We start from the raw sequence: 17,179 nt of genomic DNA on the forward strand, positions 1-17,179 counted from the left end.
ACAGAGTGATTCTGAATTTCGGGATACTTAGACTGCTGCTCAGTCTTTCCAACCCTGACATAATTTTGCGGAAAGTAATAGGGATTGGTAATTGTGTTGGTCACATGAGATCCTCGTTATCCGTGAAACACAGAAACAAGTTTTCCTTGCTCAGTGGATAGCAAGGTCTGAAAGTAGTACTTATCTTTACTAAACTTAATGGAATAGATTTGCTCTCTTACTTTTGGAACATTCAGAGAAAAAAAAAGCTTATTGTTCACTACTATGGCGCAGGGTCTGAAATATTTGTTTTATTTAAATTATATTTTGTCTCACCTTATAACGCACACAGTTGCTGGTTCGTTTAATAATATTCTAGATGGACATAAATACCAGTTTTAAGATGATTGAAGATTTAACATGTCAAACTCAATTCATCAAAAAGTAAAATCTGCAGATGGAAACAGCAGGATCAAATGGCAGGGACCCAAAAACACGCGGTCCCTGGCCGCGAGTCTGACACCACGCCAGACAGAACAGTGTACAATGTTCACATTCAGGCCGGTGAAAGGGAGCCCTTGTTCACCTTTGCTGGCCTAGAGTTCCAAGAGCCAAGGGCTCAACTCTACCTGACAGTTTCAAGAAGAATCAAACTGTACAATAATATACATCTTGATCAACTAAATAAATATTAGAACAATAAATTGGTGATTAAGTAGTCAGCTAGACGAACAAACAGCATGAGCCTATCAGCGGCGACAAACAATAATCATTGATGAACAATAAACGCGCCTTTGTTTTTCGTTTATAGTCTTGTATAAAGTACACTCCAGAAACCGTAATAGCTTGTGACTCTTTTATTGAATATTCTGCAATTTCCTTCCCCTGACGTTCAGTGATGTTTGTTTTCTTATTAGTAAATATCTGGTCAAGATCTGAACTTGAAGGCTCAATTGACATCTAAAACTTAGGTCCTGTTTTTTTTTTTTTTATATAACTTTTTCTACTAATTAAAAAAAAAAGGTTCTAGTACATTACAGAGTTCTATATTTATATATCTAAACGAATCTATGGCTTAATGGGCCTACTAAGCAGTCGAACGTGAGAAACACTTGTAAGTACCAGGGTCGTATGCTTTTTTGAATCCAAGTCTGGCTTGTTCAAGATTACAAAGCTTATTTCGATTTTTTATTACACATTTAAAATCACTAACCCCAAGAAACAATTGAATTATTAGAGTGGGTCACACTGTTCATTTTTTGTTATTACAAAACTTATATTAGTTTCATCGTTCTGTCTATTAAGGTGGAGTTCACTTCTTATTATTAAATTCAGCACAAACTTGCACAAGTGTTCATTATCGATGACAAAACATGATTATTTTTGTTTTTAAAATAGCCAATTAGAAAATAATAACTAGTCGTAATCAATTAATTTTGTCTTATATAAAGACAGGCCTTCTAACTCGACCCTATTGATCCCCAAAAAATGATTATACTGAAGCGCACTGAGAATGCTATAAGCGTAGGTTGTTGTCTAGACGTGTGGTCGTCTGGCATGCGTTCTGGACAGTCGTTCGGGGATCCTAACGGTCCCGCGCTCGACTGCCCACAGGATGTGACGTAGCAGGTCATTGCTGAGGCCTTCTAAAACGATTGGTCTCGGGTAAGAGGAGCGTGTGTCCTGGTCTCTCTTTGGAACATGCTGATGTCGGTCTCGGGTAAGGGGATCGTGCGTCCTGGTCCCTCTTTGGAACATGCTAATGTCGGTCTCGGGTAAGGGGATCGTGCGTCCTGGTCCCTCTTTGGAACATGCTAATGTCGGTCTCGGATAAGGAGATCGTGTGTCCTGGTCCCTCTTTGGAACATGCTGATGTCGGTCTCGGATAAGGGGATCGTGCGTCCTGGTCCCTCTATGGAACATGCTGATGTCGGTCTCGGATAAGGAAATCGTGTGTCCTGGTCCCTCTTTGGAACATGCTGATGTCGGTCTCGGATAAGGAGATCGTGCGTCCTGGTCCCACTTTGGAACATGCTGATGTCGGTCTCGGATAAGGGGATCGTGTGTCCTGGTCCCTCTTTGGAACATGCTGATGTCGGTTTCGGATAAGGGGATCGTGCGTCCTGGTCCCTCTTTGGAACATGCTGATGTCGGTCTCGGATAAGGGGATCGTGCCTCCTGGTCCCTCTTTGGAACATGCTGATGTCGGTCTCGGATAAGGAGATCGTGCGTCCTGGTCCCACTTTGGAACATGTTGATGTCGGTCTCGGATCGGATAAGGGGATCGTGCGTCCTGGTCCCTCTTTGGAACATGCTTATGTCGGTCTCGAATAAGGGGATCGTGCGTCCTGGTCCCTCTTTGGAACATGCTGATATCGGTCTCGGGTAAGGAGATCGTGTGTCCTGGTCCCTCTTTGGAACATGCTGATGTCGGTCTCGGGTAAGGGGATCGTGCGTCCTGGTCCCTCTTTGGAACATGCTGATGTCGGTCTCGGATAAGGAGATCGTGTGTCCTGGTCTCTCTTTGGAACATGCTGATGTCGGTCTCGGGTAAGGAGATCGTGTGTCCTGGTCTCTCTTTGGAACATGCTGATGTCGGTCTCGGATAAGGAGATCGTGTGTTCTGGTTCCTCTTTGGAACATGCTTATGTCGGTCTCGGATAAGGGGATCGTGCGTCCTGGTCCCTCTTTGGAACATGCTGATGTCGGTTTCGGATAAGGGGATCGTGCGTCCTGGTCCCTCTTTGGAACATGCTGATGTCGGTCTCGGATAAGGAGATCGTGTGTCCTGGTCCCTCTTTGGAACATGCTGATGTCGGTCTCGGATAAGGAGATCGTTCGTCCTGGTCCCACTTTGGAACATGCTGATGTCGGTCTCGGATAAGGGGATCGTGTGTCCTGGTCCCTCTTTGGAACATGCTGATGTCGGTTTCGGATAAGGGGATCGTGCGTCCTGGTCCCTCTTTGGAACATGCTGATGTCGGTCTCGGATAAGGGGATCGTGCCTCCTGGTCCCTCTTTGGAACATGCTGATGTCGGTCTCGGATAAGGAGATCGTGCGTCCTGGTCCCACTTTGGAACATGTTGATGTCGGTCTCGGATCGGATAAGGGGATCGTGCGTCCTGGTCCCTCTTTGGAACATGCTTATGTCGGTCTCGAATAAGGGGATCGTGCGTCCTGGTCCCTCTTTGGAACATGCTGATATCGGTCTCGGGTAAGGAGATCGTGTGTCCTGGTCCCTCTTTGGAACATGCTGATGTCGGTCTCGGGTAAGGGGATCGTGCGTCCTGGTCCCTCTTTGGAACATGCTGATGTCGGTCTCGGATAAGGAGATCGTGTGTCCTGGTCTCTCTTTGGAACATGCTGATGTCGGTCTCGGGTAAGGAGATCGTGTGTCCTGGTCTCTCTTTGGAACATGCTGATGTCGGTCTCGGATAAGGAGATCATGCGTCCTGGTCCCACTTTGGAACATGCTGATGTCGGTCTCGGATAAGGGGATCGTGCGTCCTGGTCCCTCTTTGGAACATGCTTATGTCGGTCTCGAATAAGGGGATCGTGCGTCCTGGTCCCTCTTTGGAACATGCTGATATCGGTCTCGGGTAAGGAGATCGTGTGTCCTGGTCCCTCTTTGGAACATGCTGATGTCGGTCTCGGGTAAGGGGATCGTGCGTCCTGGTCCCTCTTTGGAACATGCTGACGTCGGTCTCGGGTAATGGGATCGTGCGTCCTGGTCCCTCTTTGGAACATGCTGATGTCGGTCTTGGGTAAGGGGATCGTGCGTCCTGGTCCCTCTTTGAAACACGCTGATGTCATCAAAACGAACGCTTCGGATGACATTAGCACCAACTCGGAGACGCTTTAGCAGGGCATATCATAGATCACGTGTTTCCAAAACTTTTGACATAATTAATTTTAGTAACTATGAGTACCTTTCAACCCTTCAAAAAAAAAGATGGATTGACTATAGCGCTTTTCCAATAAAGTATTCTTAGTGTTTACATATTTGAACAAAAAGTTTAAACAATAATAATATCTTATGGACGTAGAACAAAGGGGGACTTGATATCACAACATCCTTATCCAATGGCATGTCCTTATCCAATGTCATGTCCTTATCCAATCGCATGTCCTTTCCAATGTCATGTCCTTATCCAATGGCATGTCCTTATCCAATGGCATGTCCTTATCCAATGGCATGTTCTTTTCCAATGGCATGTCCTTATCCAATGGCATGTCCTTATCCAATGCCATGTCCTTATCCAATGGCATGTCCTTATCCAATGACATGTCCTTATCCAATGGCATGTCCTTATCCAATGACATGTCCTTATCCTTTGTCATGTCCTTATCCAATGTCATGTCCTTATCCAATGTCATGTCCTTATCCAATGACATGTCCTTATCCAAAGACATGTCCTTATCCAACAACATAATCGTTGTGCAAATTTTTCTTAAAATTTTTAATAATAAAAATGTAATTTAAAATTTATTTATTGTAATTTACCAACTGAACATAGCAAATCGATATTGTAAAAAATAAAAAAAACAGCATTCTTAATTAGGTGTATCACAGACCCCTAAATAAACTCTACCCGTACCTCATGGGGTAACCCTAACCCTAACGCCTAAGGGACTCCACATCTAATGATTGATACCACAGTTGGGGATGGAAGTCAGAGTAACCCTCTCCTAGATGACTCCCCTGCTAGGCTAAGGAGTTCCATTTGCCCGACAAAAGGTGGTCTATATCAAACGAACAATCCCTGAGGTGACACATTAATATATTGTTGTAAATCTAACGCAAGCACTCAACGAAAGGAAGGAGGTAATAATGAACGAGGTATTTATTTATAGCTAGTTATAACAAACAGGCATGGACTTCAGTTTTCAAGTCCCAGAGTGTCTTATCTTAAGTGACACAAATCCTGTTCTATCTAAATACTCGTACAGACCACCGAAATACTAGTACAGACAAATTTGTACAAATGTTCTTTCTTCCCTAGTGCTATTAGAGCATGGAATGGGTTGCCTGAGCAAGCCAGGATAACCAGTGATTGGTAGAATTTAAGTCATTATTTAATATGCATGACTGAATGCATGACGCGTTGGACGTAATCATCTTCTTTTTTAAAGTATCGTCTGTATTATATAAGATAAGATAAGATATATAAGAAGATAAGACACACTTCCCAGTGCCGCCCCAGGGCCTCAATACAGTTCACAGATAGGACAAAGGACGGCTCTTGAGCCAAGACAGCTCAGACTGAAATAACTTACAGATCACTTCAGCTGGATCTACAACAGTCCTTCTTCCTAGTATCAACATGTCTTCTACTATTTCTGCTGAATGCATCATCAGTGTGGCGCGGGAGCGGAGAAACAAAAATATTATACACATATGTCCAACATATTCTTAACGCGATCCTAAATATTTCCATTTACTTTTTCTTTGCCATGTTTGACATAGATCTCAATCTAATTCAATAGATAAGCAATACACCAAATAAGGCCCGCGGGTCATATCCACTAGTTCCTAAAAAAAGCAAGTTGATTTGGTGTAATGATTAACAAAATGTAAAAAAAAAAAAGAAAAACTGTTTAAACAATATTGATCTCAACTTTATTGAAATGGAAAATATTTACAGATTGGGCGTGGCTAATGGAGCTATGCGTTATATAAAATGACGTCATTTACTGGTAGGATTGCTTAAAAGCCAATTTTTTTTTGTTTTAGAATTTGACTAATTCTTACAATGAGACTTTTGCTAAGTATAATCATAACATAGAGAAAAAAAAAGTGTTGTAAATTTTCTTTTCTAGTTTTTATACTTTTGAAATGAATTGTTTCGTTTTTATTTTCGCAAGTGAGACTTGATAAACAATTTAGTGATAAATTGTAAATAATAATGATACAATTTATAAATAATCAGATAACAAAATCATAATAAATTAGATATACTTCATTAAACAATAATACAATTTACATATATAAAATAACAATTTGAATATTCACAGTTTAAAAATAATTTATTCTATTTACACAGATTTCACTTTATTTTTAGTTGATTGTACATTGGTGGCCAGAGTTACTACATACGCACAGCATGGGCTGCCAGCTGTTGAGACGACAACATGACGAAATCAATGCTGAAAAGTTCATCCCATATATTCTGAAGAATTATTTCTGGAAGCTGACCATCTCCGTTGCTCTTTACGATCGTCTGTTTGACTCGTGGGTCGCCGGCAACATCGCGCAGCAATTTTCCTTTGGAGGGTTCCGTCGACATGTCATGAACAACTTGTTTCCAGCAGTCGAATGTGTACGTCGCCACTTGATTGTCGCTTTTGTGAACGATGTGCTTTTCAGTGCCTAGTATAAGCCATCCAACTGGACCCGCAGCCACTCCAGCGGTGACTAAGCCAGCAGCACCAGTTCCTGAAGCACTAACTCCTACAGCAGTGCCTCCGGCGATAGCAGCGCTAGTTGCTGCACCTGTTACTACACCAGTAGCAGTAGCTCCGGCAGCTCCAGCAGCCACTGCACCGGTGACAGCCCCTGCCGAAGTAGCTGCTGCCGTAGCTCCCGCCACCCCGGCGGCTGTTGCTGTTGCGGCGCCTGTTGCTCCTAGTGCTACTCCTTCTGCGGCAGCAGCAACAATGGGTGCTGCTGCTCCGCCAGTGGCAGCAATGGCAGCTACTCCTGCAACTACTGTTACAGTAGCTACAACCATCTTTGGAAATTTCCTACAAAGCAAAAGAAATGTTGTACATAAATATCTCAATCTAAATTGGTAAAACTTACAATCTCTCTATATTTCATATTTATCTTATCTTATCTTATCTTATAAACTACAGACTTTAGTAGATACGTCCTACACGTTTCACTTGTAAATCTCTTTGATGCTTTAATTCTTCATTTCACATCAGTTTATTTTAAAATATTTTAAATAATGTTCATTTAACAATGATTCACCAGAAGTCAAATTTTATGGCAAATTGAAAAACAAAACAAGGTTACAAAGAAAGTTTGTGTCCACACACAAACTTAAAATCGGCCCCCGAAGTGGTCCACCTAGAGTCAGACTGTCAGATCTAGACATTGATAGAGGATGGAACATATTAGGCTGTAAAAAAATATACTTAAAAAAAATCTTTAAAAAAATGCATATCTATTTTACTGGATGTTTCTCACAAAAAAAAAGTAGAAATATTTTTTAACTAAAAAATATTTTAAAAAGTTTCAACTGGTTTCGAACCCAGGACCTTCTGCGTGTTAGGCAGATGTGATAAGCACTACACTTGGGAAATACATATCTAAATACGCCATATATTTGAAATCTTTCCTTATACTTTCATAAGTCTAGATCTAGAGTTAGATTTAAGTCATTCTAAGTCTAAGTCTGTCTATATCTATATCTAAGTCTAGATCAAGATCTATAATCTTGATATAGAATCTACTATATCTATGATAGAACTCGTATATAGATCTAGATCTATGTAGATCTGGCCTCTATTTATTGTAATTTAGATTCAGATTGTTGTCAAGCATGGGCTTAGCCAGGATTTTTTTTGCGTAATTCATTTTGTTTGAGAACATGTCCCGCAAAACCTCATGCTACGCTCTGTCACAACCTTACTAAGGATTCGACTCACAGCTCGGCATGTGATTTCTTTGATTTAGAACCGATCTCTATGACTGACTCCTAAAATCTGTCTTAGCCATCTTTGTTGAGCCACATTTAATGTTTTTCAATTTCGGCAGAAGACTATTCACACTTTAGGCCTATTAATGGAGCCACTGATAGAAATTTGTAACCTTTCTTGACCACGCTTTTGGAATTACATGCCTGTATTTCGCTTTAGATTTTATATCGAAAAGGAAAGTTTTTTCGTCAAAATCATCTGTTGAGGGGTTTTAAACTAAAAAATCTCTGGAGTTTTTTTGTTGTTTTTTTAATTCAAAACCCCATTTAGCTACGATCATAGAATTTGGTGACTATAGTTTGCTTTAAAATAATATTGATAAGAAACGCTCCGTAGGGGAATTTTAAACTCAAAACCATCTAGAGGGGTTTTAAACTTTAAAGAAAAAGCCATCAAATCAAAACCCCTTTGGCTACGCTCATAGATTTTATAGTGTGTAATTTGCTTTTTTTTATATTGAAGAGGTACTTTTTAGCTTCAAACCCCAACTGGAGGGAGTTTTAAACTGAAAACCCCTGGTAGAGGGTTTTTAACTCAAAACCCCTCGGCTGTGCTGTGGTAAGTGATGATTTAGTATTACAATCTCACCAAAAATAAACAAAATGTAAGCAAAAATCAGTCACTTAATTCCGTCCCCCCCCCCTGCGGGGGAGGGGGGATTTCATTTCGGGGGGGGGGGGGTTTGAACCCCAAGAACCCCCCCTGGCTACGCCCATGTTGTCAAGTGTATAGCATTTGTGAAAGCTGCGCGGTAAAAAGTAGTTGTTGTTTTTTTTAACTTAAAATTAAAAAGAAGTTGTTCCTATTAAAATTCTTTTTAAAAACAATATTCGAATCAGTATTCTATTCCATGAGTTAGTTAATAAATGGGAAATCTTTTTTATAATGATCCATTGATAGGCTACTTTTTCAATCTTGGCCTTAGTTTAATTTTTTTTTAACCAATGCACAAATCATGAATGAAGCTTGATTTATTAATGAAGAAGCTTGTGAATCTTTTAATAAGACTTACTCCCCCTGAAGTTTTTCATTGAAAAGTGGTGTAATGTTTTGAAAAATCTGCTTGCATATATAATTTTAAAAATTAGATGGTTTACTTTCGGAAAAGAAAAACGTAGCAGTTGCATCAGAACTTTGAATGATCTAAAATATGATGTCCGATTTTCATTTTCTCTTCTAGTTTCTGAGATCTAAACGGGACGGACGGACAGACGCACAGACGGGGGCCGTTAAAAATTGGTTGGTTGACTGTTGTTAACAGAAATATTTTTCCTAGCTAAAAGACAAGACCTTTAACTGCACTCTCCATGACTGTAGACACAAATATCCCGTGAGAAGTAAATAACTAAACTTACTTGCTTAATATTTCACCTTTCTCCACAAAGCCTTGCTAAAGTATAAATGCAGTCAATTGTATAAGGCTTATTGACTTTATATACAACCCGACTGCTCGAGCTGTGCTCATGAGTCTTTCACCTGAAATTCAAAATAACTGTGATGCCTTTATGACGTGAAGATCAGAATTCCCGATAATTTAAAAAGGTTTCCTCGGAATTCCAGAGAAAATGCGATGCCAAGACTAATTTCTGGTTAGAAAGTTTTTGTTTTTCTATAAATATTACTTTCTTGAAATATAAAAATAGACCATAGTTTCAGTGACCTCGTTCCTTAGTAGAGCCATAGCTGGCGGGTAGGTGGCATGGGTTGGCCATGCCTGGGGCGTCAATTGCAGAGGATTTCATTTGCAGAGGGCCGCCAAAAAGTTCAAAAGACAAAAAAGATTTTTATTTTAAATAGAATTCTAGGAAATGTATTTTAATTGACAAATATTGTCAGATATTAATCAATTCATTTTATGTTGTTATTGTTTTTAAACTTCCGGTACTTTATTTTTGTTCAACATGAGGCTTTGACTTGTACTATTTTTTTGTTATTTAATCAAGCGACATTAGTAAAAACTTCCTTAGATCTTTCTATTACTTTCTTCATGATAAACACCTGTACAGGATAGATTCTTAAAACTTTTGTAAAGAAGACATTTCACAAAACGTTTTCGCCAATACGATTCCAGAGTCTACTTTCCAGTATTTGGTCAAATATATTAAGAGTGAAGTACCATCGGTCAGTTCAGGTTGTGGAATAAATAATTAAGCCGCTTACAATACGTCTTACTCTAGATAAGGATGATCTTGGAAGGTCAAGGACATTACAAACACATGCTAAGCTGCCTGGAATATTTCTGTCTGTCACAAGCATTCTTAATTTAACTTTATTTGACATGTGAAAAAGTAGTGCGTTGTAGACCCAACGATAATGCATTTCAGATGCTTGCAATCCAGGACCGTACCCCGCTTGTTAAACGTATAGTGTTCCACTTGTCACAAAAGAGTTTGGGAAAGAGCAGCAAAAATAATAACATTGATATGTAATATATCTCCGTACTGCACTGTGTTGACATGCCGTCAGTCGGCCTAAGAATACAATACAGGGGCGGACTGGCTATATGGGCATTAGGGCAAATGCCCGGTGGGCCGGTTCCCAAATGGGCCGGTAGGGCCACCGAAATGCCTGATCGAAGTCACTATGGCACATATCAAGTTGTTAAAGGTTTTATAATATCCTTATTAGGTTATTATTATTATTTTTATAAAAGGCCCGCTGAGCGTCGTGTTTAAACAAAAAGTCTTTCACAGACATTACAGTGTAATACTATTTTAATCAAACACATTTTCCGTAAATAAAATGTAGAATGTAGACAGTGCTACTAGTAGGCTTCATCTTTTTAGGGCCTTCATAATTGCTGATTTTAAAAAGACGCTATATTGCTTATTAAGATATAGAGTTCACTGTATACATTATCGATACATTATCAAACTTAACAATGATTTTTAAGGACCTATACACCTAGAAAAGGATGCCCATCACATGATAGAGAATTTGTGGGCCGAATTTTATAGAAATGCCCGGGCCGATTTTGACACCCAGTCCGCCCCTGATACAATACTATTAGTAACACTTTCGACACACACGTCTCTTCTTTTTGTATGGACGGAGACATGGCCGTGTTAATTGATAGTTGATATATAGTTCATATCTTGTTATATTCATGTACCAAATATTGAAAACTGCATTTGTACCTGTCTGAGTGGATCACTCGGGATCCGATTCCGAGCTTGTTTCCATACAAAATCTTAGTAACCTTGTTTAAACTATGACATATTTTAGAGAGTGCTTATAATGCGTTTTAGTATAATTGTTTTCCTTACATCCTAAAATTCAAACATTTTCCTAAAAAATAACTTTTCCAAAAACTAAAACTTAAGATAGAATACTTTTGTTAAAGTGTCTGCTGTTACAGATAATCGGGAATTCTTCTTTTTACCTCATAGATCTATTTATAGCACAGTCGTAGCTTATTGAGAATTTCAGCATAAGCTCGTACGCACCTTTCAGCAGTAGGGGTGTATATATATCCATTTGCCTTAATCTACCTATGACTGCATTTATACATCTGCAAGGACTTGTGGACAAAGGGGAATTAAGTACCAAGTAAGTTCAGTTATTTACTTTTCATGAGATACTAGTAAGCAATTTAAGCAGAAAAACAAAACAGTCAAAACATTTGCTCTAAAACTTATCATTTTCCTGAATTAGTGTTGAGTGAATTTTGTTTTAATGAATAAAGTGTAGTGAAGAAATGTGGTTTTAATGAGATGGAGCTTTAAACTAAAAATGTGATACATTGCTCAGTTATGTTTATATGTATGTACCATATAGATGAGTTGTCCATATCGATTTTCTTTGCTGGCTGTATTTTTATTTCAGTCCTTGTGTCTGTGCATACATTACCGTAAATAATAATAAGGCTATTCTTCGAAGATTAATGAGGAATGCAGTATTTCCCGTCGTTACGCAGCCCCAGCTGTGACCTACATATTTTGCCACATCCAGGGCAAGCATAACCTTTGTCCGACGTTGGTCGATTAATATTACTGCAAATATCTCGATCAGAATTATAGACAGTAGTGCAAGATGGTAGTTACTGTATCGGTTGTCGTTCTTATGTTTACATGTGCTTGTAGCTCGTCCGTAAGAATGTGTTCACGAAACGTGTGTTGTGTAGTCATTCAGTGTATTAAAGCCAGACTAAGCGGACATGGTTTTTCGACTCTCTAATTATGATTATGTTCATACCTTTCGGCTAAGTCACATGTTTATGAAAATTGAGTTAAAAATTTAGTTCTCAGTATGCTCTGTATACTATCGACAAGACTTCTCTTGTGTTTCAGTGTAGATATGTGTACATACTCATAGTACCAGTGAAAAATGTACATGTGGGCTATGTCCAATGTACAGGTGGGGGGCGGGGGCTTTGTCCATCCATAGACACTTAATTGCATGAAACTGGACATGATCACTTTGTTGTATTGAATGGTGTTAACAAAAGGAACACAAGCTACCTGTTAAGTGAAGATGAGATTGCGTGTCAATGTGTTCTGCGCTAGAAGGCCCATTGACTCCGACCTCAGCCTGCTTTTCTTTTTGGGTGTCTAATCTTTCAACTCAGGTCGGACACAACAGAATGAGACGACATATGTACCGGAAGCTCAAAATTGGAACCAGTGAAATCTGCCCATGTGGAGTGTCACTGCTCTCTTCACCAAGAGGCCCAAACAAGACACTGGCCCCAAAACACCACAAAAGAAAGAAGTGTATATGGAGAGCTCCCTGATTTGGAAACCACTGCGCAGTTCATCTCATGTATTGGTCTAGTCATCTGAACACTCCAACATAACAATGAGAACGAGGAGGAAGAAGAACCTGTCAAGTTACTTGTCAAACTACGTCATTGGTTCTAGCCTTATAACGTAATAACATAACTTGTTACAATAGATTAGCTCAGAATAGACTACTCATTTATATAGAACAATCACGAGCACATTATTTCTATCCATCTAAGAAAGGAGTCAAGTCCAAACACTTTCTATAACAGAAGAGGTGTCGATTTCAATGACCCCCTTTCTTTAATTGACAGAAAAGTAAATTGTCCCAGATGTCTAAGCACAGTGACAAATTGCCAATTAAGACTGAAATCACTTAATTTTAGTTCTTAGCCCACAAGAAGCCAATATCTTTAGGAACATAAAAAAGTGTCTTTTTTTTTTTTCATTTTTCTCTAAATAACCAAATTGTAACATAACCTCCTTGATCCAGGCCCCTCAACTAAATATTTTTTAGCTATATTTATAAACTAGATCATTTTGTTTTCGGTTTCGTTACATTTTTTAAAACAAGTAAAAGCCTCCCTCTTTCATAAGTTAGGCGTAAACGAAAAGCCGCACTAAACTCAAGTGATTTGTCAGGATGAACTTGAGTTGCTTGATAATTTATTGACTGTAATAACTTATAACTAAACAACGTACAAGGCTATCGCTGAAACACTGACTGTAGAACTACTAAACTGTAAGCAGGGGCGGACTGGGTGTCAAAATCGGCCCGGGCATTTCTATACAATCCCGACCTACAAATTATATGCCACATGATGGCCATCCAAATATACTTGTTCTCGAGCATTTTGTAAAAATGAATGATGTATCGAAAGTAGTTACATATATGAATACTTTTTTTACATGATTTTGAAACTATTAATTAACCATTATTACTAAATGAATAAAGTACAACACTTAAGAACGGGTTATCTCTTAATGTGAACTAATTCATGCTACCATATTTATTAACATATAGGCCTGCATGTACATGAAGATCCTCCAGCAACGAACATATTGTTTATAATACAGTTTCGCTCCTCGCCCTTTTCTCGGGCATATGGACTTCAATGTAGCAAACACATAAATCTAAATAAACCGCTTATATTTTGAAAACTGATTGAAGCAAAAAAATATTATTATCAATTTAATTGAATTCATATATTTCCATTTGCATATGATATTAAAATGTACTATTTTCAGATTGAAAATTTAAAGAGTCTTGGACTAGAACATAGAATCATCTAGATCTATTTTTCATATTGTTTATGATTCAGCTTCACTCCTCGCTATTTTCTCAGACATTTGGACTTCATTTTGTAAATACAACTCTTCATCCTCCATTATTTAACTGCCCATCTCACGAGGTCACGGGGGCGCAGTGGCTGATGCTTAATCGCGTGGCTTCCGAAACTAGGGTATTGGGTTCGGATCTCGATGAAGACTGGGATTTGAATTTCGGGAATTTTAGAGCAGACTTGAGGTTGAGCCCTCCCAGCTCTAATGGGTACAAGACATAAGTTGTGGAAAATTTAAGTCGGTTGGTCGTTGTGCTGGCCACATGACACTTTCGTTAACCGTAGGCCACAGAAACAGATGATTTTTACATTATCTGCCCTATAGACCACAAGGTCTTAAAGGGGAACTAGCAATGTTGTTGTTGGTTCCTTTATATCCGATTATATTCACACTAATGTCGATCTTTATAAGAAATAAAGGCCTTATGTTTCTTGTTTATCGTTTAATATGTATAAAGAAATGACGTCTACTAGAAGAAGATGTAGGGTATTTACGACAGTACTTTAGATTAGTATTAGACTTTAAAGTGTATAAGATGTTCCTTTTTATAAATCGCGAAGCTCAACGAGTTGCTTTTAAAGAGAATATCATAAAATCTTAAAACAACTTACTGACATTCATGCGGCCCTTTTGGTGGTCCTTACGGCCCAATTGGCCCGAATGCCCATATAGCCAGTCCGCCCCTGACTGTAAGGAATTGAGCTTAACAGCTTAAGTCTCTCTTTTTATAAATAAAGGTTTGACAGACGCCTCCAGAGATCAGTCAAATGCTCAATCACATTGACCAAACGCATGTTGTGTATTGACAAGAGTTTGTTCCCGGATGTCAGCTCCTCGTCACGCTTGATTTTCGGAAACTCTTTAGGGGCCCCCTGCATTTTGACATTGGACATCATGGCTTGAGTTAATGGTGTAATATTTAATGTAAAACACAAATTTCGGAAACTCATTTGGGGACCCCCTCAAGTTGGGACCCTGGGGATTTTGACTCCCGTCCCTTAACCCTAGCTGCGCCACGATGCGATTGATTATTTTTTATTCTTTACGAGTGGGTAGCTTTAGGTGAATTTCTAAGTTTTTAAATTATTTTTTTTTTATTACTGTCCGTTTTGCTTTGTTTTCAAAGAAAATTGTTTCCTGATAGCGCTTGTTCGAATGTCTAATGGATAATTAATTTTTTATTAAAAGTGAATCTATGGTTAAGCCTGCAAGTGGTGTTTCCCCATAGATCGGGTTTTTCCGTTTAAAATGTAATTATGGCGTCTAGCCAGAATCTGACAACACAGGTCTATTTCATCGCTACACAATCTAAGTACTTTAACTTTCTTCATTTGTGTATGTTTTTTTTTTAAAATTAATGGTGAGTTGGAAGTGTGAAAATGTGCTTTTAATTTCATAAACATAGTGATAAGATTATATGATTACATTTGCTTATCTAGCTTAAAATTTTTAAAATATATATTGCTGTTTTTCAAATGTTTCTGTAATGTGTATTTTTCAGAAGCAGATACAGAACTACATAACTTCTTCAGATTTCCACCAAACAAAGATGACCGTCATAATCGCAGGAGCTGCTGGTTCGATCGCAACTACTGGACTTTTGAGTGGGAGTTTAGTTGGTGCCACTGTAGGCTTGGGCATTGGCCTTGGCTTTCAGATCACGGGCACAGCAGGCACTGCTGCCGGAATAGCGGGCGCAGTCGCTGCTAGCGCGTCTGGTGGTTCAATACTAGGGATTGCTATGGGGAAAGAATTAAACAGTGTATTGGTTAGCGGTGCCATGGCAATGGCTTCAAGTTACGTGGCTTCAGCTCAACATATTATTCACTCTGGCCCAGTCGGATGGCTTGTTCTTGGCGCTGATGTCAACAGCTCTCCTACAGCGACCTGTACCTTTGATTGCTGGAAACCTGTGGTCCACGATCACTCTGTCGAGCCATCAGCTGGAAAGCTGCTAAGAGATGTCGTCATGGATCCTCGCATCAAGCAAGTGACAATGGTGCCAACTTTAAAGTCTTCTTGTCCACAAATTTTTATTACAAATGTTTGGAACGAAAAATTCCGAGTTGACTATGTATCTCTGTCAGACAAACTGACAGCTGCTCATGCAGTGCCCATCTAGAAGACCTTTTAAATATGAACATATTTCCCATGTACAGCACTAGAGTCCTCATTTTCATGTCAATATTATGTACATTTGTCATGTATTATACATCACAGAAATACATGTATTATTATTACTTGTCATGCTTGCTATGACTGTCAATAAATTGCTTTGAAGTTTTCAACTAAATTGCTTACAAAGAAAACCTCTATTTACGTTTACAGATGACTAAGTACAAGCCATTCTTGTCAGATGTAAAATGCAGTCCAGGTAAATTAAAAAATTAAGTTGATTCCATTGGTATCTCTAGTTATCAAGTCTCAGATGCATGTCAGCTGTTGTAGCAGTAGCGGTGTTGTTTAGAAGGATGATGTCACTATCTTCATGCTCACACCCAAAGGACGACCGCATCTGTTGTCCACCTGGGCAGATAGTTATGCAGATTAAAGAAAGGTCACTACATTAATGCGCCCCAGGCTTGCGCGACAGGTTATCTTTGTTGCCTACGGATTGGCCTTTAGGGCGATGTCCATTCATCTCGCAAATCTGTTAGTTAAATCCTAAGGATAGTGCCAGCCAATTCAACAGACTGTCTTCTTCATGTGAATTGCAAGCGTTGGTCCCACTTCTCTATGGACTTATATTAAATATTGTATATTCGCTGAGATAGTTGATTGATGCCAGTGTGTTTCGATAGGTTTTATGTATTTTACTATCATATAAGAGCTTAAAATAACACACGGGCATAAAACTATAACAAAGAACAAGGAAAAACAAAAAAAAAAATACTTTTAAAATAAAATAGCTCATATTAAATGTCATGATACCAATGAGTTTGGATCAGTCAGTTGAATTTATTTTTAATACATCTAGACTAATAATAATAAATCTGTGCGATTAGAAATATGTTTACCCATTGTTTTTGTTAAGCGTAATTTCATGCTGTTAACTTTCTCAATGCGCTATGGTCGGTAAAGCTCGACTTTCGACGCGAGGGTCTGGGGTTCGAATCCTGGTAAAGATTGGCATTTTTTATTTCTGGATCTTTGGCCGCTTCTAAGTTCACCCTGCCCTAATGGGTACTTGACATAAGCTGGTGAAAATTAGAAAAGTAAGGCGGTTGGCCGTTTTGCTGGCCATATAACACAAGGTCGGAAATCTGAAAGGGGAACTTTACCTTTTATGATCGTATCACTTGTCTGGACCAGTTGGGAAAGGGGTGGGGTGGGTGAGTGAAAAAACGGAAAAAAAACATACAAGAGAACATCGACTGTAAAAATAAAAGATAAAATAACTATTTATGCAAAGTCACAGTATCAAAAGTTA

At 39.0% G+C, this 17,179-nt stretch overlaps 2 protein-coding genes across 6 annotated transcripts in view; one reads left to right on the forward strand and one right to left on the reverse strand.

Annotated features, from left to right (window-relative positions):
* Nucleotides 1-5,577: 5,577 nt before the first annotated feature.
* Nucleotides 5,578-17,179, reverse strand: part of LOC106061499 (uncharacterized) — a 125,227-nt gene continuing 113,625 nt past the window's right edge. The window contains exons 1-3 of one of the 3 annotated variants that reach the window (XM_056022410.1): nt 10,822-10,840; nt 9,040-9,160; nt 5,578-6,724 (exon numbers count right to left, since the gene is read on the reverse strand). In XM_056022410.1, the coding sequence (XP_055878385.1) occupies nt 6,070-6,711 (642 nt within the window). In that variant the 5' untranslated portion in view covers nt 6,712-6,724; nt 9,040-9,160; nt 10,822-10,840 and the 3' untranslated portion in view covers nt 5,578-6,069. Of the gene's footprint in view, nt 6,725-9,039; nt 9,194-10,821; nt 10,841-17,179 lie in introns of those variants that run through there. The other 2 variants (XM_013219663.2, XM_056022411.1) reach the window with 2 other exon arrangements.
* On the forward strand, nt 11,076-16,145 carry LOC106061500 (uncharacterized). Of its 3 annotated transcripts, XM_056022406.1 has the most exons (3): nt 11,092-11,233; nt 13,654-13,769; nt 15,251-16,145. In XM_056022406.1, the coding sequence occupies exons 2-3, from the start codon at nt 13,719-13,721 to the stop codon at nt 15,869-15,871; spliced, it is 672 nt and encodes a 223-aa protein (XP_055878381.1). In that variant the 5' UTR covers nt 11,092-11,233; nt 13,654-13,718; the 3' UTR covers nt 15,872-16,145. The 3 variants fall into 3 exon arrangements, with proteins under 3 accessions (XP_055878382.1, XP_055878381.1, XP_055878383.1); XM_056022407.1 differs by lacking the exon at nt 13,654-13,769 and having other exon boundaries at nt 11,076-11,233; XM_056022408.1 differs by lacking the exons at nt 11,092-11,233; nt 13,654-13,769 and adding an exon at nt 12,529-12,552.

Source organism: Biomphalaria glabrata, chromosome 3 (assembly GCF_947242115.1).
Source record: "Biomphalaria glabrata chromosome 3, xgBioGlab47.1, whole genome shotgun sequence".
Classification (NCBI taxonomy): domain Eukaryota; kingdom Metazoa; phylum Mollusca; class Gastropoda; family Planorbidae; genus Biomphalaria; species Biomphalaria glabrata.